This window comes from Musa acuminata, chromosome BXJ3-6 (genome assembly GCF_036884655.1).
Source record: "Musa acuminata AAA Group cultivar baxijiao chromosome BXJ3-6, Cavendish_Baxijiao_AAA, whole genome shotgun sequence".
NCBI classification, from domain to species: Eukaryota; Viridiplantae; Streptophyta; class Magnoliopsida; order Zingiberales; family Musaceae; genus Musa; species Musa acuminata.
This window is the reverse complement of record NC_088354.1, coordinates 4,969,271-4,992,732: the sequence shown is the minus strand read 5'-3', so window position 1 is coordinate 4,992,732 and position 23,462 is coordinate 4,969,271. Positions and strand designations below refer to the sequence as shown.

The window sequence follows — 23,462 nt, the reverse complement described above, 5'->3', positions numbered from 1 at the left end:
TCAAAAGTTCATTTAGACTGTATGTTTTACATGTTAATACACCATATGAGCCAATGAGCTAATACAGCATGGCCTGCTTCTCGAGTCTGCAGAAGAGTGGAACTAAGAATTAGTAGAAGTTGGTGAGGTTGGATATATATACAGCAAACAAGTCTCAACTCTCTTTTGAGCTCATCGATGAAACAAAGAGAAGATACAGTTCTTAGGCCTCGATTCTTTGTCAGCTGAAACTGTTGAAAGTTTGACAGTAGTAGTAGATTCTTCTGAAACACAGGCAGAACATTAATTTTAGATAGGATTACATGATGAATTAAGCAGTTTGGCATAGATTGCAATCACAAAGACAAAATTTCTTGAACTTTAGCAAACTGGGGAAACTCCAATCACATCTCAATCCATGAGAGACAATGCAGCAGAGCTGAAATGACCATTTTCTTATAGTTCCTCTTTCTGAAGTATTTTGATCTTTGAGATGTTTTCGTTTATCCTTTGTTCCTGAAAGGCTTGGATGAAGATTATGGACTCCTTCCAACACCATGGCAAATTGAAGGATGGATGACAGGTGCATTTTGAGATCGCCTAACTTATTGTGAAAGTTATGTCAAAGCTTACCAATGCTATATAAAACCCCACTATTCAATTATTTTACGATTAACATGATCGATATTTTAGCGATCGTTACAATTATGATGAGAAAAAAACATAATAATCAAATTAGTCACAAAAACCATGATGGATAATTTTTTGTTCTTATGATTGAAAAACACATCTGATCTTTGAATAATTGTGTTAGTTATATATGCTTTACAAGTCAATCACCTGAGTGATGATACGTGTGACTTGACAAACAGTTTTTTAGCTTATTATATTTTTTGACATTTATTACTTTATATTATTTATTGTATATATATATGCATATAACATGTAATTTTATCACTTGATCTTTAAATAATTGAACACCGATGCATTTAATATGTAATTTCTCTATTTTATTCGTTCAAATCTTCGTCGCATTAGAGAAATTAAAATAATAATATATGTCTAATATTTTTAACTATTATCGATGAGTGTAATACAATATATATTTTAAAAAAAAGTTAGGTTATGAGACTCAATCAATCATTTGACGGACTACACATGAAACAAATGATCATTTGAATACAAGGATGGGTACATAAGTTGTAAGAAATCACCATCTACATTAAATCCTTCATTGACTCGATGGATGGATTCCATCAAAAGCGTACTGAGAGTGATTGAGCCACTCTTGTTTGGTTCTTCGACACAGATCTTGTGGTGTACACATCCACCTTCTCAAGTTGGTCAAATAGCTTCTCTTCCTTCTCCTCCTTGTCTCTAACTTACGATGAAGTCCTTCATTTCCCCATTAAAGTTGCTAATTACCCTCGGAATAGTTCTTTAAAATTGCAAAAACAACACCCTAAGAAACTTAATCTTACTTTGGAAGGAATATATATATATATATATATATATATATATTCATATTCTTTTTTCTTCTTCCTTAAAAGGTTTTTTTTCCATCTTTAAATACCCTTCCCCTCCTCCTCCCCTCTCTCTCAAACCCAAGAGTTTCCTCTCTCTCTCTCTCTCTCTCTCTCTCGCTCTCTCTCCATATAGACTCTCATTCTTCCAAATGGAGTCGTCGAGTGCAGCCAAGAGGCTGTGGCACATTGTGAGGGTTGTGTTCTACATGCACAGGAAGAACCTCTCCATGCACAAGCTCATGGTGGATCTCCATCTCCTCCTCAAGCGTGGCAAGAACGCCGGTAAAGCCCTCGGTCACCTAGTCACCTTCCACCACCACGGCCACCTCCATGGCGTCGCTGCCATGTACTCGGGCTTTTCCTGCCGGTCCATGGATCCAGACCGCGCCTTCTACAGCCCCCGGGAGGTGGAGTTCAGCTGCAGCAGCACTCCTTCGTACCCTTCCCTCCATGCCATCAGGCGAAGGAACCGCCACCGCCGCTACGACTACGACTACGACGCTGCGGCGGTAGCGACTGCATTTGAGACACTGGACTTCGAGATATCTGATGCCGAGTCGGTCGTGCCGTCTCCATCACCGGCGGGCGCGCGACAACTGAGGATTACAGACTCACCATTTCCACTGACGGAAGATGAGGAAGCAGCCTACCAGCAAATCGACCAGGAGGCAGAGGAGTTCATCAGGAGGTTCTACGAGCAGCTTCGTCTTCAGCAAAGGATTCCAGTGACGCCAGAACACAGTCACCACCGCCATGAACCATTGATGGGACGAGCATGACATGTTCTTCTTCATATATAGTCCTCTCTGAAGCCTCCCACATAGAACAGAACAGAATGTGAGTCCGTGTTGCTCACATCGTCTTTTCTTTTAGCACCACCATTGATTTCTGTAGGGAAAGGAGTCGAGTGTAGAGCGGTAAATGGGATTGTAACTCTGGACGTTGGTGGATCTGAGCATTGGTCAAGCTCTTTTCCCATACTCGTTTCTCTCTTTCCCTTTTCGAGGCATCATATACATAGAAGAGACTCTCCTTTAATCTATACTTCGACTATGGATTTCTTTTGAGCTCTGAAGTCTGACATCGGAATGCAGGTTTGCACCTAATGCAGATTACACTCTGCACTACTACTCTGTCTCTTTGACTTGAAAGGATCTCCTGATCATGTTCCAAAAACCTTCATGATTTCACAGAGAGCATCCAAAATCCCCTGTAGGATTACACCTTATTGGATTTTACTCTGCAGTCTGCACACCTTTTAGATCTAAAAGGGCAGTTTGATCTACATAATTTTTTTGTGATCTTGAAATCCTTGATAAACATAAATTTCCCGATTTGACACTTACAATCAAATAATAAAAGCACTTCACCTCTTAGCCACTTGCTAATGTACTTGCAGAGTTGATCTTATGATGGACTTATGCTGGATATCAATTAACTGCTCCTTTTCAGATGTTTCATGTTTCTGAACCTTACAACAAAAAGCTAAAAGAAAAAACATTGTACTCACCAAATCCTTTATGAACTTTTGCTCATTGCCCTCCACAGGATCAGAGTGAAATATTTGGAACTTTCCAGAACAACAATTCATGATTGCTTTCAGGACTTGATACAACTTAGTTGAATGTTAATCATGAGGATCTTAGATTTCAGTTGCCATTTTTCAGGACCTGATAGAACAAGTCTTAAATTGTTTTAGGAGTCAATTCTTTAGGTCAACAAATCATATTGGTGCACAACCAAGCTATATATGAACTCTAGTTGTCATCAAAGAAAATTGAAGGCACAAACTCTTATTCAAACATCAACATGTTTTCTAAGTTTCTGACTCTAAAATCTAAGAATCTTGTCCAGTTATTGCATGAAACTCCACAATAAGGTGTATAAGAGGAATGCTTTCAAAGAGAATGGCATAACTAAAGCACAACAAAACCCAAAGAGCAAGCAATAATTCAATAAGCATCAAGAGGGAAGAAACACTGAAAAATGATGTCCTTTTTCATGTGTTGATGCATCTTGTCGCAACCAGAAGGACATTGATTCCATCAACATCACTCACTGAGGACCAGCTAAGCATGCTTCTTACGTAAGTAATGCATCCATGGATGGCTCTTTCCTATAGCAATTATGAGGAGTGAAAGGCTTCTTGGTATTTGAGAGAGATGCATAGCTGACAACTAAATCATTTTGAAAACTTGGATCCAAATTGATTGCATGGTTGTCATTGCTTTTTGGTGTTTGTGTAGGTGGTGTAATGGCTAGGGCAGACAGTGACCTTGCTAAGGACTGGTTTGGAAACTAAGGTGGGAACACTGGAAGAGTTGTATTATTAGGAAAAGGTCTCTCTCATGCATTTAAGTTTTCTTTTTCCACCTCTCATAATCAACAATCATGTATTTATTTGCATATTGATGCCATTCAACAAGCAAGTTTGATAGATGTAACATTTCCTCACTAGATCCCAATCAACTCTTATGATTAATTTATGATACACGACATGCATGATTTATCACCACATATATATTTGCTCCATATTTTTATCAAAAAAAATTATTTTAAAATATAATATTATTTTGATTTTATCATAAAGTGAAGAAAATTGAATCTAATATTGGATGGGAGTGCCAGGAAATATTTTCTCTTTCCAAACCCTTAGCTTTTATATGCTTATTCAATAAGTCTATTTTGAATTCACCAGTAGCTAATGCTACACTAGTCATCCCTACTGAAGCCTAACTTAGTAAGTTTAAGTTCTCATAAAAATTATACATTCTATTATCCATTTTTATCACAATTTGTCCAATAAGCTCAACAAAGAGATAGCCTATTTGATTACTCCTTTAGTACCTCCCCCAAAGCCAATACCAAGAATCAATAATGAATCCAAAGAAATATTATGTCCTAATTAAACTTAGGACATAATACCGTAACAATACTATTTGTTTATCTTTCAAATCCTTCGAACCCACTAAAAGCATGGAAGAGACTTTGCCTTAAAAGTCTCGATAATGTTATTTAACTTTTGTATATCTCTCGAATTCTTAGAATCCATTACTAACTTAAAAATCTTCGATATAATTTTATAGGATCATCAATCAAAATCTTAACTTTTGATACTTCTACCTATGATGCTCATGAAAGTAGACTTTAATTGAAACTAAAGTCTCTTCTACATTTAAGTGTTATATCCACTATTTTCTGTACCAAGTATATCCAATCAAAAAAATCAATTGGTGAACATGAGGTACCATAGTTTTTCATCAAAATAATGATCTAAATGTAAATTCACATCTTGAAATCATTCACGTGTTGCACGAGGCCAAGACAGGTTGAATCCGCAGTCCTTGATAAGTAAAGCAACGATTATATTACAATATATAATATAATGAATATATATATATCTATATATATATACACACACTATGATCATCCTGTTATGTATGGATAGTAATTTTATCCATGCGACCGAGCATATGTTGTGGCCATTATGTGGCCCAATTATATGACCCAATTTGTGATCCAATTATGTGGGCCAATGTTATTGTATTGGGCTATATTCTCTGGTATAAGCCCATTGAGATCGGTATGCACCAAAGGCCGTGTATATAAGCGGCATTGCCGAGATTAGGGTTTGGGTTTGGGAAACGGCTCGGTTGCGCCTCCTTCTTCCGCTGCATCGCCGCTCGCTACTCGGTACTCGCTGCTCGCTGCATTAGGAGGAGAAAATGGCAGATACGAAGGCTGTTACTATTCGAACCCGGAAATTCATGACCAATCGCCTCCTTTCCAGGAAGCAATTCGTCGGTTCCGCAGTCTTGACCCTCTGTTTTCCTTGGATTGCCGGGCAAAGATCCTATTTTGATGACGCTTTCTTGTCTTCATTGGTTGCTTTCAGGTCATCGACGTTCTTCATCCTGGGAGAGCAAATGTCTCCAAGGTGGGCGACTTTCCACGTGTTACGTCACGTTTAGGGTTGCACGTTGCTATTTTCTGAAGCGAGTTTGCTTGCTCTGTGGTCGGTGATGGTGCAGGCGGAATTGAAGGAGAAGTTGGCGAAGCTGTATGAGGTGAACGATACCAACACGATCTTTGTGTTCAAGTTCCGGACGCACTTTGGAGGAGGGAAATCGACGGGATTCGGTTTGATCTACGACACCGTAGAGAACGCCAAGAAGTATGAGCCCAAGTATCGGCTTATTAGGGTATGCTTCCATATTTTAGTTTCGCGAGCCCAGAAGTTTAGTTGCTTGTTGGTTATTTAGATATTGGTTGCGTATTGAATAGCCTGTTTATTTATGGGTAATGCTTGATCTGGTCCCTCTTTTCATTAGATTGAGTCTTTCGTCTCCTGAACTGTTTTGGTAGATTAGTCTTTAATATTCTAGAAAAAAAATCGGATTTTTAAGAGGATGCCTGATGTTGGAAGGCTGGTCGTGGTGTGGATTTTGGAAGATGTAGGGCTAATGTTGTGCCATATTTTCCATCAAATGAGATGTTCTGTGTTGCTTGGATGGACTTTTTTTAGAGGGCAATGTATGTAGAAAGTAAAGGTGATAGAGCAACAGTTATTCTTGAAATTTATAACAAAATATGTGCATTGCTGTCTGCTTCTTTTCTTTAATCCCTTATTTCTTATTCCTGTTTTTATTTCGCTCATAGACTGCTGTTTGATTTTGTTGTTTCTTTACCTGCATGCCTTTTCTTTTATTGCTTGACAATACTACAAAGCATTTCTTCTAATTGCAATGGTTGGCATAATCTCAGTTTAGTTGATGATATCACGAAAGAACACCATAAAGAAATTGCCATCTTGGGGACCTTTGTTATCTTCTTTTTTTATTTTATATTCAAAGTTGCTTGGTGGTTATTGTTTGGAATACTTGTGCTGCCAAAGTGGCACACTGAAAAGTGAATTGCTAACCGTAATCTGCCGAGCCCAAAATTTTGAGGTGGATTAATATGTTTTGCCATCCTCCTGTCTCCTCTTACAGGTTGTAGGAGCTATCACATGAAAAATTCAGAGATTATTTGATGCAATGCCAGCCTGTAGACTGATACTTGTTAACAGTTTTGTGCCTTTTAATTTATGATTTTGTTTAATATCCATTTTATTCCATAAAAAAATATTGCACATTTTATGGTTTTTGTAGTTCCATGATTAGGCTGTGGATATGATATGGCTGTGTTATGTCCTTTTTTTCAATTTTTTTAACTGCATATGATGCAACTTTCAGATATATATACTTAATGCAGATTGGCCTTATTTATGTGCTTTGTTTTGACTCTGCTTATTTTTTCTGCTGTTGCTGAATTACATGTGAATGTCAGTTTCTTTTGGGTAAATTTGGACGTCTGGTATGCTGTCTAATTATATTTGACGAAACAAAAAGTGTTATATTTTTACATTGTTACAATAATTAAAATTCTAAGTTTCTTCTTATATTAAACTAAAAATGCGTCTGAGCAATCTAACTTTTTTTAAAGATCTACAATCCAGAATGAGCCAAGAGGAATGGATGGGGGGATATGTTGTCTTAGCTGAGACATTATTATCTGCATGCATAATTCCCTGGATGTCTGCATGTATATCTATCTTTTGTTTTTACCTTCGAATGATTTCAGGAATAAATGTTACTAGTCATGAACCACTGTTATTTTTTTTGGCATGTTTGAAGCTAATTCTGATCTACATATATGGTGTTTTGACAGAATGGACTTGCAACAAAAGTAGAGAAATCAAGGAAACAGATGAAGGAAAGGAAGAACAGGGCGAAGAAAGTCCGTGGTGTTAAGAAGGTAAGCTGTCTGATCTTCTCGATATCTTACAATCTACATCAGTAGTACTGTAAAAGTGCTTTCTGTATGGACAAATAGTAGGCCTTTCTAGGTATAGCAAATCACCAAGGAACAACCTTTACAGTTTCAGTTTCTGGTCCAGGCTGCAATTTTTCTGCAGTGTTCTTTGGCATTTAAGTTCTTGTAAATTCACCATGCTTTGGCTTAATTGGAGATGCTTACTCTTCATTCTTGATGTCCAGACAAAGGCTGGAGATGCTGCTAAGGCTGGGAAGAAGAAATAAGTCAAACAGCAAGTGTTGCTACCGTACTCTACTGTTCATCATAGACGTTCTTGGTCACCTAATCCACATTTTCTGAGTTGTCTCAGAAGGATGATTTTGTATTTGGTTGAGTTCAGTTTCAAGACATTTTCTGCTGTTCTGATCTTAGTTATTCATCAATTATGATGTCTTGTTTGATTTGTCATGAGCACATATTTTGCAACGAGCACTCCCGACTTGTTTGAAGAACTATTTGACATGTCTTAAAGCATGTCACTTCCTATGCACTGACAAATCCATCTTAGAGAAACAGATTAAACATGAAGCATTTGTATGATTTAACACAATGCAGCACCAAATTGTTTGCAGCAAATAACAGAAGAAGATATTTGGGGTTGTGAGACTGTGCATCTTGGAATCAGTAGCCTTCTTCATAACTGCTAGAGCACATTGCATTGAACTGAGAATGAGAGGCTGCTGCAACAATATCATCTCCAATGCTCGAACCATCAGTGGCCAGCTTGGTCACAGCAGACTCGGAGTCATCTTCTCCCAGCATCTCCTCCAATGCGCTCTCCACGCATCTCATTGCGTTGTACTGAGAGTGCGAGGCTGCAACAGGAGCATCTCCAATGCTCCAACCATCAGTGGCCAGCTTGGTCACAGGAGACTGTGAGTCATCTTCTCCCAGCATCTCCTCCATTGTGCTATCCACGAATCTCATTGCATCATACTGAGAGTGCGAGGCTGCAACAAGAGCAGCGCCAACGCTCGAACCATCAGTGGCCAGCTTGGTCACAGCAGACTCGGAGTCATCTTCTCCCAGCATCTCCTCCAATGTGCTCTCCACGAATCTCATTGCTTCATACTGAGAGTGCGAGGCTGCAACAAGAGCAGCGCCAACGCTCGAACCATCAGTGGCCAGCTTGGTCACAGCAGACTCGGAGTCGCCTTCTCCCAGCATCTTCTCCAATGTATTCTGGACGCATCCCATTGCGTTGTTCTGAGAGTGCGAGGCTGCAACAAGAGTATCTCCAATGCTCGAACCATCAGTGGCCAGGTTGGTCACAGGAGACTCGGAGTCATCTTCTCCCAGCATCTCCTCCAATGTGCTCTCCACGAATCTCATTGCATCATACTGAGAGTGCGAGGCTGCAACAAGAGCAGCGCCAACGCTCGAACCATCAGTGGCCAGCTTGGTCACGGCAGACTCGGAGTCATCTTCTCCCAGCATCTCCTCCAATGTGCTCTCCACGAATCTCATTGCTTCATACTGAGAGTGCGAGGCTGCAACAAGAGCAGAGCCAACGCTCGAACCATCAGTGGCCAGCTTGGTCACAGCAGACTCGGAGTCATCTTCTCCCAGCATCTCCTCCAATGTGCTCTCCACGCATCTCATTGCATCGGACTGAGAGTGCGAGGTTGCAACAAGAGCAGCGCCAATGCTCGAACCATCAGTGGCCAGCTTGGTCACGGCAGGCTTGGAGTCATCTTCTCCCAGCATCTCCTCCAATGTGCTCTCCACGCATCTCATTGCATTGTACTGAGAGTGGGAGGCTGCAACAAGAGCAGCTCCAATGCTCGAACCATCATTGGCCAGCTTGATCACAGCAGACTCGGAGTCATCTTCTCCAAGCAGCTCCCGTAACGTGCTCTTCACGCATCTCCGAAACTTGCTGTAGTGCTCGAAGAGCCCCCCATCCACAGCTACCACAGCCTTCTTCTTCCCATCATCACTGCCAACCCTCCCCTGCTTCAAGAGAACACCTGCTATCCCTGCGGCAGCAAGTCGAGCCGCGCGCTCCGCGATCGCGTCGCAGATCCTTACAACCATTCTTCTTGTGTCCATGGAGGTGCCATCCACCTGATACAACTCAGAAGGGAAGCTTAAATGAAAACAGATCTCACGGTCATGGTGGCCAAGTGGAAGAACAAGACAAGTACCCCAAATATCTCCTTCAACTTGCTCCCGACGACGCCGAGATTGGATGTCGTATCGTGATTCATGGCAGACACCACCGGAGTCCTGCACAATTACAAATCAAGGTTGGAAACATAAATGGCAGCAGAAACTATTTGGGGACACTGCAAGCTTAGTACATACGTTAGTATGAAAGGTTCTTCGAGTTTAGAGGGAACAGTATCACCGAACAGAGCAGCTTCTTCTGCTAATCTCAACAGGACTCGTCTCACAAGTTCTCCCAGATACATCCCCGAGATCAACTTCTCAAAGATCTGAAGAACAAGGAAGACAAAGCACACCATGAGTCCTAAAGATCGGCACATAGATGATGGATATCATGGCTGAATACATGCCTGTTCACCAGGGTTGATGCTCTCCCAGTCCAATGCTTGGTCATACTCTGTTATGGGAAGGTGACATGACTGGAAGTTGCCCCATTCCATGTTTATAACCTGCAAATCCATACATTAAGCTCACAAGAATTAATGAGAGCATCTCAAGGGTGAACTTAATGAGAAATCATCAAGCGAAGCAATCACCATCTCCCCTGATTGAGGTTGAAGGCCATGGCACCTGGGGATTGCACTTGAACTTTCTACATAGGCTGCATTTGTTCCAGTTCCAAGAATGACAGCTAGAACAACATCCTTATCGTAGAATCTGGAACCTGCCAATGTGCCGACTGCATCGTTTACCTGCATCTCCAGAGCACAATGCATCTTAAATCGCAGAATCCGATGGATGAATGCAACTAATGTTCTTGGTGGATCAACTGGAAAGATGTTAGGATTTACCAGCGCTGCGACGCGCATGTCAAGATGTTGCCTCTCCATGGCTTCAGTCAGCTCAACAGATATATCTTTTCCAACCTGAATCCAACAGATCGATCGATACAGAACTCAAATTATACGGAGAACAAAGAGGTCTACGATAGATACTGAGTCTATTTAAGTGAAAAGAGTGAGAATCATATCAATCACTTCATAGATAATTTAGGTCAGCTATCATCATATAATATTCTCAGAAGTCTTTCCTCTGTTACAGCTAATATAGTAGGTTAAACAGGACTTACAGTCTCATCGATAGAGAAACCCTTAGTCCACTTGACAAGAACTCCAGTTGAAACTGAAGACTGCCTCATTGGGAAAGAGAATGTGAAGCCAATCTCTCTCTGTCTGCCACCTTCTATGAGACAATCTTTGGCAGCAAAGTCTGCTAATTCTATCGCGATGAAATCGAATAACTCCTAAAAGAAAAACCAATGACGAGCAACTCGGAGTCATGGTAAAGAAATCTGGAAGAACAGTATGAAGCAGCAGGTGAATTGCTCACATCAGAGCTTCCAAACATCAAGTGCGGGGGAATGGGAACCTCTTTGCTTTCTTGTTCGATGATACCTCTTTCCTTCCCACCTAGCTGTACTCGAAGAACGCGGAAGTTTGTTCCTCCGAGGTCCAATCCATAAAACAGTCCTTCTTCATCCCTAAGGTTGTAAAAGAAGAGAAGAAGAGCTGTGGTCGATATAAGTTGTTCAAAGAGTCGGTCTTTCGCACCAGATCTCAAAGAAGATGATGTGTTGGGAGGAGGGATGGAGAGGGCGTACCCCGTCGGGAGCTTGTCGACGAAGCTGGGTAGCATCCTGAGCTTGCTCCCGCCGGCGTCTGCCGCGAGGAGGCCGGCGTGCATCTCAGCCGCCATCGCCTGAGCCACCTGCTTCAACCTCTCGGTCGGCGTTGCGCACGCCTCCTCGAGCTGCCTCACGATCTCCTCCGCCCGCGGCCACCGACGCGTCCTCCGCCTCACGACCTCCGCCGCCGCCGCGGCCAGTGCGCACACCACCGCTGTCGCTGCCGCCGCTGTCCTCATCACTTACTTCCTACAACAACTACGACAGACGGCTCAAGAAGCCGAAGCTTTTATAGACCCAATCGGGGTGGCAAACACAGGAGGGAGAAGGGGAGCAGCTACTGTTCACGTGAAGAGTTACGCGCCTCTTCTTTTTCCTTGTTTGCATGCGTATCTGTTTTTGCCTGCCTTGGGAGTCGCAACGCTCGCGTGCCTTGTGATGGCTGTTTGTTGCAGGACGATAACACTCGTGCATGGAGAGGGACGAAGGAAGCGAGAGGGTGATGATTAAGAGCCGTTTTGTTTGCTTCCACCTGACCGAGTCACCCCCGATAAGTTTCAGGGGTGACTTGGACGATTGCATTTATTGAAATATCCAACTTGGATATTATATTGAAAATATTGGAAAATCAAATCGGATCATGTCCAGCTAATAGTACACACCAGTCCAAAAATGGGATCGATTTTGAAATGATCCACCAATGACAAAAAAGAATTATCTTTATTTGTTCATCATTGACAAGTATTTCCACCCAAAATGCTTCTTTTTCTTTTGAACTACATTCTTATACTATTAATGACATGAGTAGATAGGATTAACAAGTGAAGGTGAACCTCCAATAGCACATACATCCAAGTCTTGAAGGAAGAAGCATGGAACCAAACAGGCAGCTGCCATGGCTTGCCATCTCTCTATCCCATGCCTAGGAGTTACCAATTATCCTTATCCTGATGTCAGGAGAGACGGCAGTCATCACGCCAAGTTCATCCACAACTCAGAACTCATCTCTGGCAATTGTAAGTGCATCCGCATCTCATTCTGCTGTCCTAACTCCTAACCCACCTTTTGCGTACACGGCCATTGTACGCTACACACAAAGTGACTTGAGATGTTAAACTTTTGAGCTTGTTATTGTTCCTAGAAGCCAATCTCAGCTGGTTAAGCATGAAGCAAACATGATCAAGTCTTAAACTTCAACTTATGAGACATATGTTGATTTCCAGAGAAAAAAAGTGACATTCTTACATAGCATCTATATATAGGCATTCTATAAAGTAGATAGAATGAGAGAAAGACCATTTTACTACATGAAAGTGGCAATGTGAGTGAATGAATGAATGGACACCCGAGTGTGTGTTTACTAGAATGACTGGCTTAAAATGATATTTATTAAACCAAGGGGCGATAATTTCTGGAGATGAAGAACAAAAGACAATATCTAGCTATACATTATAAGATGCTCCATGTAACCACAAAAATAGTTTGCTCCATTTGGGATGTCATGCCTAATATCACATAGACTGTTTGACATTTATAAGATCATAAGAGAAAGAGAAATCATGTTCCTAGTCTGCATTTTGTTTAAAGAAGTTCATTTCTTTGCAACAATTTCAACGAAGATGGTAATTATGAAAAGCAACTCATGGCAGACACAATGGAAGACCAGCACAAGCTAACATACCATCAACATATATAACCAGCACACAGAGACAACCTACATCTCTTCAAGTTTTTCTGGACATCCTCAACATGCAGGTCACCATGTCCAACATGATTAATCATGCAAAAAAAAGTCTAATTAACATTGTCTTCTTGTAAAGAAATTGACTAATGACGATGCTTCATTACCAGCATGCAACAGATTATGCATTCATTGTACTCAATGCAGTGTCAGGTAGACTGTAAGCCATAAGGACTTAAGATGAGCTAATTCAAATGGTTCAAACACTGTATGTCAAATTCGGGATCTTTGATCAGGAAGATAATCACCAAACCTCACAAGACTGCACTGTCCAGGAGTCATGGGTTCATCATAGATGCCAGTGATCAAAGACGGCTTTATTCACAGTAACACCACCAGAATCCTGACAATCAATAATTTAAATGCAAGTAAAAGAAAAGACACACAATATTACATATCAAGTTATCATCACTAAGATTTTGATTGATGCATGGGAGGATTACACCTGCTTGCATGTAGCAAACATGAAAAGGAAACCAAACTGGATGTCCTGAAAAAACTAAAAGATTAAAACCACAATCTGTAGGGTCAGTAGGTGCTTATTCTAAGGTGAATCTGAACATGATTCATATTGCCTTGTCCCACTAGACTGTAGAAGATCGTCATTGCAATAAATTTATGACTTATAAAACTAAACAACCAAATTTCGCTTTTTAGCATGTAAAACTTAAAATATGAGAATTTACATAATTGGCAGTCTGTTTTCCTGCCAAATAGCAACTTCAAGATGAGCAGAGGAGACAAATGAAAATGATGACATAACAGTCTCCATATTTAGATTTGTGAACCTCAGTGACCAATGGTGCATTAGCATATACCATATGTGCTAGATCTGAGGCTCTTTGAAAGATAGAAATGCGCAAAATATTTGAAACTTTAGGATGCCAAAGAGATTGAATCGAAAGACACCTGACTAAATTTGTTCAAAGCATATAGGAAATAGCTTCCTTAATAACTTAGGGGAAAGCAGCCAATTTTATAGAATGAAATAGAAACGAATCACACATATTCCTTAAAAGAATAATAAACCTAGATTCAACAGTAGATTGATAGTGGCCTTGTTTTCAGCTTGAGATAACCTACACGCAATTTAGTGATGATGGAAGTGTCAGGAAACTGCAGCATATTTCAAATATAGTATTCCATCCACTGAAAGGTAAAATTCGTCTCCGAATGCAAATGGTTAGGGGTTTATACATGTGAATCACTATGTATGCCGACTAGATCATTCGATAACCAGCTAAATGAAGAACATTTATCTCAAAGAGAGGGTTTTTACATTGAATCCACATCACAATCGAGGAATCTCATAAGAGGTCACTCATGAAGAACGCCCAAAGTTTGCAATAGGAGCGAGAACCAGGAAATAGCGCCGGCGACAGCCCCAGACGGAACAGGTGACTCCGAATGCACCGATCGACCACAAAAATCATCGAAATCTTGATCCGCTCAAGGAAACGGGGGAACAAGAGATGGGGAAGTACCTGAGGAAAGAAAGCGGTCTGGGCCCAGGCTCCGCCAGCCGCCGTTTGGTGCTGATCGACCACCTCACGCATCAGGTGGTCGTCGACGTACGATTCGCCTCTCCTCTGTAGCCTCTACAGACGGGGTCGTCGTAAGTCGACCAACCAATCGGTTGGCATATTTATACGTCATCAAACAAGGGAGATGATTGAGTGATGACCGTCGATCTTCCCTTTGCGAATCTCGACGCAGCGTCCGGAGCCCAAACTAAGAGAACGGGTTAAATGATCCTTCTAATTTGCGGAATATCATGTAATTAATTATATAGCCCCTAATTAATATTTCATATACGTCACATTAATTGGAAAGATGTTATCGGCTTGAATTTGTCAGTCCAAAATCCAACTGATCTCAACCTTTCTTTTCCCTCAAAATTAACTCGCAAGAAGCTACCTTCCACAAGGAATTAATTGAAAGAGAAGATTCCGAAACATATCAAGCAACTCAATTCCTCTGTTTCAGTAATACAAGTTTATATCTTTCTTAATAAAAAAATTCAGAGTTTTTATAAAATAGATTTGGCTTAACGTGTATTATTTTATTTTATTTTTAACAATTAGATAATACCCCATTTCTTTTTTTTTTCTTTGTTTGCATTAGATTTGGGCTTGATTTAATGCATTATAGAGGCCCATTGGGCTCCCATTTTTTTGTGCTTAATAGTTGATAAGGCCCAGTAAAAATTAAGTTCCCCCCTGCTTGAAACATGACATTACATACTTATACACATGCATACACATTATATATATATACACACACACACACACACAAACCTTAACAGTAGTAGTTTAGTATTGCAGCTGTTCTTCTTTATTTGCGTTCATTCTTTCAAATGGTAGGCTAAAGGTAGGCCGGCTGTTCTGATGAGCAAGGAATCATCTTCTCATCACTGCATGATTGCTAACTTAATGCAAACTGATGTCACTGAGAATCCAAGGATCTGAACCATCATTGCAGAGGCAAACTGGATTAGGCTGGTGGAGATCACCAAATTAAACAAAAGTTTCCTCAAGTGCTTGTCTTTGTCTCCCTCTTTTCCAGGTAGGTTGGTGAGATTCCCATCTGAGTGTTCTCAGTTAAAGGCAGCAGCAAAAACTATGAGCTTTGCAATGCACTGCAGTTTGGATCAAGTCGATCCTCAGTCCATTTCACCATTGTAAGGTTTTATGAGTTCTTCATGTGGCTGAACTTTGAACAAAGTGGTTTTGCAGGTGAATGCTGATCGAATGTTTCCTGCAATCCAGTAGAAAAGAACATGGTGTGACCTGACAAGGCCAAAATGTAGGAGATGCTAATAATGCTTACTGTCACTCCACAAGAAGAATCTTAGAACTCATCTTCATCTTTCTCTTCCACCATTTTCAATGCCTGCTTATTCCTGGGTGTGAGACAAGGTGCTCATCATCATCGGCATCATCATGTCTTTATTCCTAACATGCCTAACCCTAAAAGTATGTAATATGATAGGTTGGAGCTGCACTGGAGCATTAAAGGAAGAGAACCATCCTAAAAAGTAGCTCATTTGCAAGAATCCATAAAGGAAGCCCATGTTCTGTTATTCTCCAAACCACTACACAACTCTTCTTGCAAGTTATTTATGGGACTCCGAATGCCCTTTGAAGAGCATCCAAGATCTTCAATAAAGAGAAGAAGATGAGCATTGCCTTTAGGAGGGAGTGAAGAAGACATGGCACTCTTTTCTATCTCCTGCTGAGAGGGACACTCGCATCTGCATGCTGCATGCTTGCTATGCTTGGATTCAAATTTGTTGTATCTAAAGGCAACACTTGTCTCAGTACAACAAGTAAATGACTATGGACATGAAGTGGGAGAAGAATAAGATGTCACTCAATGAACATAAACAACAAGACATCAGATTCATGGATGTAATGTGAGCAATAACATCCCAACTCACTTAAATTGAGTTTGGATATCTTCCAACATAGTTAGGTTTAGTTAGATTAGATTGACAGGTAGGTGGCTTGGGTTTCAACATATATATAATGTGAGCAGAAGCAGGATGAGATATTTCTTGCATCCTGGAGAATTGTTCTTGTGAGTATGCATGTAAACATATCATTGGAGGATCTGTCTGAGGCCAATTCAATGACTTATAACCAAACAAAATCGACATCAATCTCAAAGAAACATAAAAATCCTTCAGTTCCCAGAAGACACCGTTGATAAACAATTACAAGAATAAGTAGTTCTTTGAGAAAACATTCATTCATTCTTGTCTTTCTTACCTTCCTCTTTAACATACAAAGTAAAATAGACATGAACAACAAAGCTAAAAATTTGACACATTTGTAATAAATACAATTAAAAACAATCAAAACATGGGTATTAGTTGATGATGGAGACTTTATGGGCATGATGAGATTGTTAATCTCAAACGCATGGTTGATTCACTCCAGGCATTTTTATCCTGCTGCTGTCAGCAAACAGCAGCAGCATTCATTCTTCTTTCTTGGTCTCTCTTCAATCACTTTCTTCTCTTTCTTTTTGACAAAACACTCTTTCTACTTTGTTCCTGCCCAATCTGGCTTATTGTGTAGTTAGTATTTGGTTACTGAGGCTTCAGCTACTAGAGTTAAGGAACACTATTCTCTCATTCTCTCTCTATATATAGATAATATATAAATGTATTCTGCTTCTGTCCAACCTGAACATGCATAGTGTGACCACTGATGAGATATGATGGTGATGGTGTTTGGTTAGTTCTCTGGCTTTCTTCTTTTTTGTCATTACCCATGATGATCTGGGTTGTCAGATGACCAGTATGAGTACTGCCATTCTGTCTCTTGGGAGTGTGGGATTGATGTTTCCTGACAAGAGAGAGCATGCAAAGGTCAAAAAGACAGACTCATTTTGATTTCCATAATTGAAATTTGTACACACATAAGCTAAATTGTGAAAGTTAATAGTAAATTTGGCAAACTGATATCTAAAATATGCTTCAAGGGGCAAAAAAATATTAACTGATGACACAAAGAAAACACCATGTCTTGGTTTATCTACACAATATTAGTGTAATATCAATCCCACTGCAAAATCTTCTTCTTTCTGAGAGCAACATGCAATCAGAAGATGCAAAGAAACTTGATTCAAGTTTAGCAGACATGAAAAGTAGGAGAGAGACTCATGTTTCTTTTTTCCTTTATCTTTCTTAAATTAAATATTCCAGAATAATGGCATGTTCCTTTAGTCCAGGCAGCAAAACAACATAAGCTTTTTCTCTTTCACTTTCCTGGTATTAAAGAAAGGCCAGGAAGTTCCTTGTCTAGATTCAATTTCCAAGTTGATCACTGATTAAGAAGGCTCTCTTTCTCTTTTACTCTTATCTAGATTCTAATATCTGAATCAAATTGCTAAAGAAAAAGAAAGGATCAGCAAACTAATATCTGAATCAAATCAGAAGAGATATGATGCAAATTGCTTCCAGTTTGCCTCACATCTAAACTATATAACTAGAAGAATTTTCTTGGGCTAGTATGTGCTGCTCAAGCAGAAACAAATTGCTTTCTCCCTTATTTGATTCCTAGTTAAGCTAAGTATTTTTGGTCTTCCTGTAGTAGTAACTTGACAGCACAATGAGATAAGAAAAAGAGAAAGGATGTCTTTAGAAATATAAGTTCTCATTGATGGTTCTACTTACGCCTCTATGTCCAGCTGAGGTGCAACTCAAAACCAGTTCTTCCAGGCCAGAAGCAGATCCACCTTCCAGCTTCTGTTGCTGCCTCTGTGCTTGCTGCTGTTGTTGTTGCTGATGATCATAACTAAGTTAGTTTTCATCTTGTAAAGAAATTAAACCAGAGTAAAATATAATACCAAATTTATTTGGGGTATAATACCCAAATAAATATTAAGAATCTATCAGACTCCACTCATGAGATCAGTTCTTCTGGGACTGAAAAATAAAGATTTATACTAAAAAATTGTGTCTTTCCCACAAAAAGAAAAAGATTTTTTTAAAAACTATTAAAGAAAAGAAAAAAAAAGGAAAAGAAAAGAAAAGAGGATAAATATAATTAACAGAGAATGGAACACATTTTATCTTCCAAACTCAATTGCCATACCTGAGACTTATCAGCTTGGAAAAGGATCCTTGAGACATGAAATGGGTCTCCGAGGACGACCGACGCGTGGTGGAGTGGAGGAGCGGAGATAACGGTCGAGATGGGGTTCATCGGCCTGGTAATGTGGAAAGATGTTGCCGGAGCCCCCTGCCGTTGTTGCCGTCGTTGTTGCTGCTGCTTCTCCTGGGCCAGATAATGTGGTGGCGGCCTGGCGCGGCGCTCGTGCTCTGCGTGCTCATCTCTCGCCTTCGGTGGCTCTCCCATGGCCACCTGTTGCACACTCACCAAACAATTCCAGGTCAAATCCCTCCCTACTTCGCTTTCAGTGTGTGTGTGTGTCTTCTGTCCCTTTTGCTTCTCTTTCTCCCCCCTTGTTCTTGGTAGGGAAGGTGCACCAAGTGAGACTGCCATGCTTTTAAGTGTTGCTTGTGATTTGAATGAACTGATGTGAGAGTTCATCTAAGATGCCCTTCTCTATTCTTTACGTTATCCAGATAGTTTAGATGTGCCATCAACTAAGTTTAGATGCACAAAGAACACCACATTCGTGTATAGATTTTGAAGAAACAATCAAGTCATATATGTGATTTCTTCTGAATTTTCATGCCTCACTAAGAAATCAGAAAAAAAAAGGAATTCCAAGTTGAGTTCTCTTCCTTTTTTTTTCTAATTAAAACTCTGAATAATCAGTAAATTCACCAACTACAAAGTGACTATCTAAGATTTAATTGAAGTGAAGTGAATGAACCTTATCCGAGATATTCTCTTACTAAGACTACTTAATGTTGAAGATTAGCATCAAGAAGTTAGCATCCTTCAGAAAACTAAGATGACTATGAATTGCTTGAAGAGGCATATGGAACTCAACAAAATGGATGAGAACTGCTGAACTGATATGAACAAAAGCCTGTGGGAATTACCTCATTGAAGCTTTCTCTAAAAGGAGCAAAGCTAAAGTTATCAGGCTTCATGTGCTGGTGCATCTCCATGCCACTGTACCCAGACACACCAGCCTCTTTGGAGGAGCAACTTCCACTTCCACTATCCCTTCTTTGGTCCATGCCCTCCATGGCTGCTGCAACTGCTGTGCTCCTCTCTGACAAGTTGCACTGCCTCGGTTGGGTCTGGTAGAATATCTTGGACACCACAAGCTCCCCTTCCTTCTCCTCCTCCAGCTCTCCCAGGTGGTACTGGTGCATGACCCAGTTGGTCTTCTCGGGCTTCCTGTGCTTCCCGAAGTTGGTGTACAGCACCAGGATCTTCTTGCACCCCTTCTGCTTCCCATTGACCATGACGGGCCTCGTCTTTCCAGTCTTGTGCCACCTGGTCTCGCCCTTCTGAAGGTCACATTCTGACTGGATTTTTCTTCTCTTCCTTGTGCCTGTGGTATAAGCCTTGGATGGCCTGTGGAAGAAGTGCTTGCTTAGGCCATCCCTTGTCACACCTGAAGCCAAGGCAAAGAAGACAGTGAAGGTAGGTGTGACCATAGCTGAGATTTTCTTGTCAGATGCAACTATCTTGAGAGCTGAAACCAGCCAACCAACCTATGAGATGTTGGACAAACTTAAGAATGTGTGTGTGTGTGTGAGAGAGAGAGAGAGAGAGAGAGAGAGAGAGAGAGAGAGAGAGAGAGAGAGAGAGAGAGAGAGGGAGGCATCTAATTCAGAAAAAAAGATCACCAGGGATATAAATCATTTTACTTTCTGTAAAACTATTGTAGATGCCATGAACTTATGGAGGAGAGACTAACATTAATCAAACATGTATACCTCAATAACTACATATAGTTCTACCAAGTGAAAAGTGCATAAAATAATAATTGATCTAAGAGAGAGAGAGAGAGAGAGAGAGAGAGAGAGAGAGAGAGAGAGAAGTGCTTTGCATGTAACTTGTATAACCTGGGAGCCTCTCAGGATGGGTGTAGCAGATGCCATCTTCACCATCAATTGTGGGTATGAACTCATCTATCAGAGGGTGGGATCTCAAATCTTCTTCCTTAACCTTCGCTTCCAAGTGCTCTATCAATTCTTGATCTGTCGGATCAAACTTTACTCCTGCCGGCAATCCAACCCAGTCCTGCAATTACCAACCGCAATTACTCTTTGCTTATAATTGCTGAAAGGATTCATGAGACGAATGACAGATTCATACCGGTCTTTGATCGAACTTGTGGCCACAGCCAGGGCACTGCTTGGATCCACACACCCGATGCTCTTCGAGTTTGGCGTCGATGAGACTGGAACCGCTGACTGAGCCTTTAGGACTTGTGTTCATGGCTGCTTCACACAGGCATCAAAATTTTGCTTGCTGGAAATCTCATGAACATATCTTCATGATCACCTGCCGATGGTCATCTTGATGCTAATTAAGCCTATCAAAACATACTTAATATGTTCCTGATTTCAGAATTGAGAAACTGAAACTAAAAGTAAATGAAGAGGAAAGAGTTATAGTCTGATTCAACACTCATTCAACCGTTTGCAAACAACAACAACAACAACAATTAGAACAAGTGGTGCAGAAAGAGAAAATAGACGACCTTCAAGAGGAAAAGTGGGATTCATGGAGGAAGAATAATACTATTCCCATCTGAAACTAATATCAGATCCAATTCAGGAAACCCAGCTGAGCCAAGGTGTGGAAAGAAGCGGAAGACTACAAGCGGAGGGGAGGAAAGAGAGAGAGAGAGAGAAGAGGATATGCTAAGAGTTGCAAAAGGAGGAACTGGGAGTGGGTTGTTGATCTATAAAAGACCTTCTTTAGATATAACAACATATTACGGCTTCTTCCACTTTAACCGAAGCCCATGGGGAAAAGGAAAAGGCTCTCAAAACACACACACAGAGTTACAGTGAGAGAGAGGGAGGGAGGGAGGGAGGGAGATGACCAGCTTTTGGATTTTGGCAGTTCAGCTACCAAAGCAAAAGCAGGAAACGGCCATGGCTGCTGTTACTGCACATCACCAAGAACCAAACTGAAGACTATGAAACATCGACAGAAGGATCGAACAAGGGATCCAAGGGAGAAGACAAGTCTGATCTGTCTCCCCAAGGGAAGACCACCCACTTCATCAAGAACTACTACATGGCAGAATATGTGTACCAACAACATTGAACCATTTGGTGAATAAAGGAGGAGTTGGGTCTCTATATTTTCTAGCATGAAATGATGGAAACAGGATATTTTCCCTGTTCCTGCAGTGGAATTGGAGGAAAAGAGAACCGAGGAATAAGAGCTCACATGGGCATTGGGATGTGCCGATATGATGATCCTTTTGCCCACGAAGTTGAAGAAGCTTGCGGATGAGCGAGAGAGAGAGAGAGAGAGAGAGAGAGTGGCGAGGAGGTGAATCTATAGGTTGCTTCGTACCCAAGGCAAAGGGGGGAGTAGGACACTTGATGTAACCCAAATAAAATAATAATCTCTTTACACACATGACATACCCGCAGCCCTACCAGCCTTCAGCGACAAGATGGGCAAGGGGGAACATATAATATTGATTATATATATATATATATTGATAATTATAAAAAAATTTCTTGATGTTATTATTTATAATTTTATTTTAATTTTTAAAAATATTTTAATACTATTTATTTATAAATTAATATGAAAGAAAAAATAATAATAGGCCGATGAGAAAAGAGAATTCTATCTATATTAAGAGATATTAAGAATTAATAGTTTAAAATATAAAAGTTTGATAAGGTTTTATAAACTAAAATACCCCATCATTCTTACTTTCTTCCCCCTTTATAGATCCCTTATACATTAAAATTTTTAACCATCTAATTAATGAATCATAATTTAAATCAAGCATAAATTATAATACTTACTAAATTCATGATACATTATACTTTATAATTTTAAATATTTATAATTGTCTCAAGATATTAATTATTATTTTTTATTTGGATTAAACTTGATTGTCTTAGAACTTGGAAGCATTCAATGCTCGATATCATCCTCCCCGAATGAAAAATAATTTATCCATGAGTTATTGTCATTATTTGTCATGATAAAATAATAATTTATAAATATTAAATATAGAGTAAGTATAAACGTAAAGAGAAAGTTTAATCTTATAAGCATTATCATTAGTTATCTTGAGAACTCGGAGACCAATTTTCTTCTCTCTATGTTTATTGCAAACCCCTATTAGAAAATATGCTTGTGGGACGTGATTCAAGTACTTTAGCAAGGCCTAGATAATAAGGTAAAATATGATCATAAATAATCTCAAATAGACTCTTACTCATATAACGATTAATCATAGAGTTATAAATAAATTCAGGAGGTAATATGAGATATTATTGTTTTGGTTTTTTTACGACAAAACATCACAGTATATTACCCAAGATTCTATTAACACTCTCAATTTGTCGATCTATTTGAGGATGATAAGTATTATTATATAATAGATTAGTGCTAAATTTCTTCCATAAACTTATCAAACAAATGACTAAAGAATTTAGTATCTTTATTAATAGATTTAAGAATTTCAAGAAGTTTAACCACGTCATTCAAACAAATAATACAAAATAAGAAGCATACATGGTCTTTTTTTAATGCATAAAATATTTTATTTAAAAAAATTAATCAATAAAAATAAAGATAGAATCTATACCTTTTTGAGTTTTCAACATCAATCCATAATAATGTCTTCCGAAGAAGCATTAGAAATTGATAAATGAGTATTTATACCAAGATTCTGAATTTATCTTTTTGAAGTTTAACATATTCTACGTCTTTTCACATAACATGCAACATCTCAATAGATTATAGGCTAAAAATATTTTGCTTTAACGAGAAGGACTATTTTATCTCTCCCAAAATAACCTCCTAATTCATCAGAGTAATTCTTGGATAATATATTCTCTTAGAGAATATTTAGGAATACAAGTTCCACGAAAGATAAAACCATTTTTGATAACATAATCTTCTTAATCACTCTTCATGCATAA

The 23,462-nt window shown here is 39.7% G+C and overlaps 3 protein-coding genes and 1 pseudogene across 5 annotated transcripts; 2 read left to right on the top strand and 2 right to left on the bottom strand.

The window, feature by feature from the left end:
* Positions 1–1,582: 1,582 nt before the first annotated feature.
* Positions 1,583–2,547, top strand: LOC135639429 (uncharacterized). Its single transcript, XM_065153177.1, has one exon. The coding sequence runs from the start codon at positions 1,655–1,657 to the stop codon at positions 2,282–2,284; it is 630 nt and encodes a 209-aa protein (XP_065009249.1). The 5' UTR covers positions 1,583–1,654; the 3' UTR covers positions 2,285–2,547.
* A 2,582-nt stretch (positions 2,548–5,129) lies between these two features.
* Positions 5,130–7,769, top strand: LOC135639801 (small ribosomal subunit protein eS24z-like). Its single transcript, XM_065153716.1, has 5 exons — positions 5,130–5,305; positions 5,401–5,442; positions 5,537–5,707; positions 7,215–7,301; positions 7,544–7,769. The coding sequence occupies exons 1-5, from the start codon at positions 5,231–5,233 to the stop codon at positions 7,583–7,585; spliced, it is 417 nt and encodes a 138-aa protein (XP_065009788.1). The 5' UTR covers positions 5,130–5,230; the 3' UTR covers positions 7,586–7,769.
* A 213-nt stretch (positions 7,770–7,982) lies between these two features.
* On the bottom strand, positions 7,983–14,504 carry LOC135640748 (hexokinase-2-like; annotated as a pseudogene).
* A 2,080-nt stretch (positions 14,505–16,584) lies between these two features.
* On the bottom strand, positions 16,585–21,854 carry LOC103987034 (NAC domain-containing protein 75). Of its 3 annotated transcripts, none has more exons than XM_065155317.1 (7): positions 21,386–21,730; positions 20,650–20,838; positions 20,397–20,574; positions 19,419–19,942; positions 18,499–18,768; positions 18,078–18,185; positions 16,585–17,247 (listed from the first exon to the last, which is right to left on the bottom strand). In XM_065155317.1, exons 2-7 carry the CDS (start codon positions 20,770–20,772, stop codon positions 17,167–17,169), a joined length of 1,284 nt encoding a protein of 427 aa, XP_065011389.1. In that variant the 5' UTR covers positions 20,773–20,838; positions 21,386–21,730; the 3' UTR covers positions 16,585–17,166. The 3 variants fall into 3 exon arrangements, with proteins under 3 accessions (XP_065011389.1, XP_065011388.1, XP_009403493.2); XM_065155316.1 differs by lacking the exon at positions 21,386–21,730 and adding an exon at positions 21,739–21,854 and having other exon boundaries at positions 16,586–17,247; XM_009405218.3 differs by lacking the exon at positions 21,386–21,730 and adding an exon at positions 21,038–21,371 and having other exon boundaries at positions 16,586–17,247.
* Positions 21,855–23,462: the final 1,608 nt, after the last annotated feature.

Excerpts from the sequence above, each read along its gene's own strand:
- LOC135639429 (XM_065153177.1), top strand. The coding sequence starts at position 1,655 with ATGGAGTCGTCGAGTGCAGCCAAGAGGCTGTGGCACATTGTGAGGGTT.
- LOC135639801 (XM_065153716.1), top strand. The coding sequence starts at position 5,231 with ATGGCAGATACGAAGGCTGTTACTATTCGAACCCGGAAATTCATGACC. Across the intron at positions 5,306-5,400 it reads TCCTTTCCAGGAAGCAATTC|GTCATCGACGTTCTTCATCC; the intron begins GTCGGTTCCGCA and ends GGTTGCTTTCAG. Across the intron at positions 5,708-7,214 it reads CCAAGTATCGGCTTATTAGG|AATGGACTTGCAACAAAAGT; the intron begins GTATGCTTCCAT and ends GTGTTTTGACAG.
- LOC103987034 (XM_065155316.1), bottom strand. The coding sequence starts at position 20,772 with ATGAACACAAGTCCTAAAGGCTCAGTCAGCGGTTCCAGTCTCATCGAC. Across the intron at positions 18,769-19,418 it reads TTAGAGAAAGCTTCAATGAG|GTGGCCATGGGAGAGCCACC; the intron begins GTAATTCCCACA and ends AGTGTGCAACAG. Across the intron at positions 17,248-18,077 it reads CCTCAGCTGGACATAGAGGC|GAAACATCAATCCCACACTC; the intron begins GTAAGTAGAACC and ends CTCTCTTGTCAG.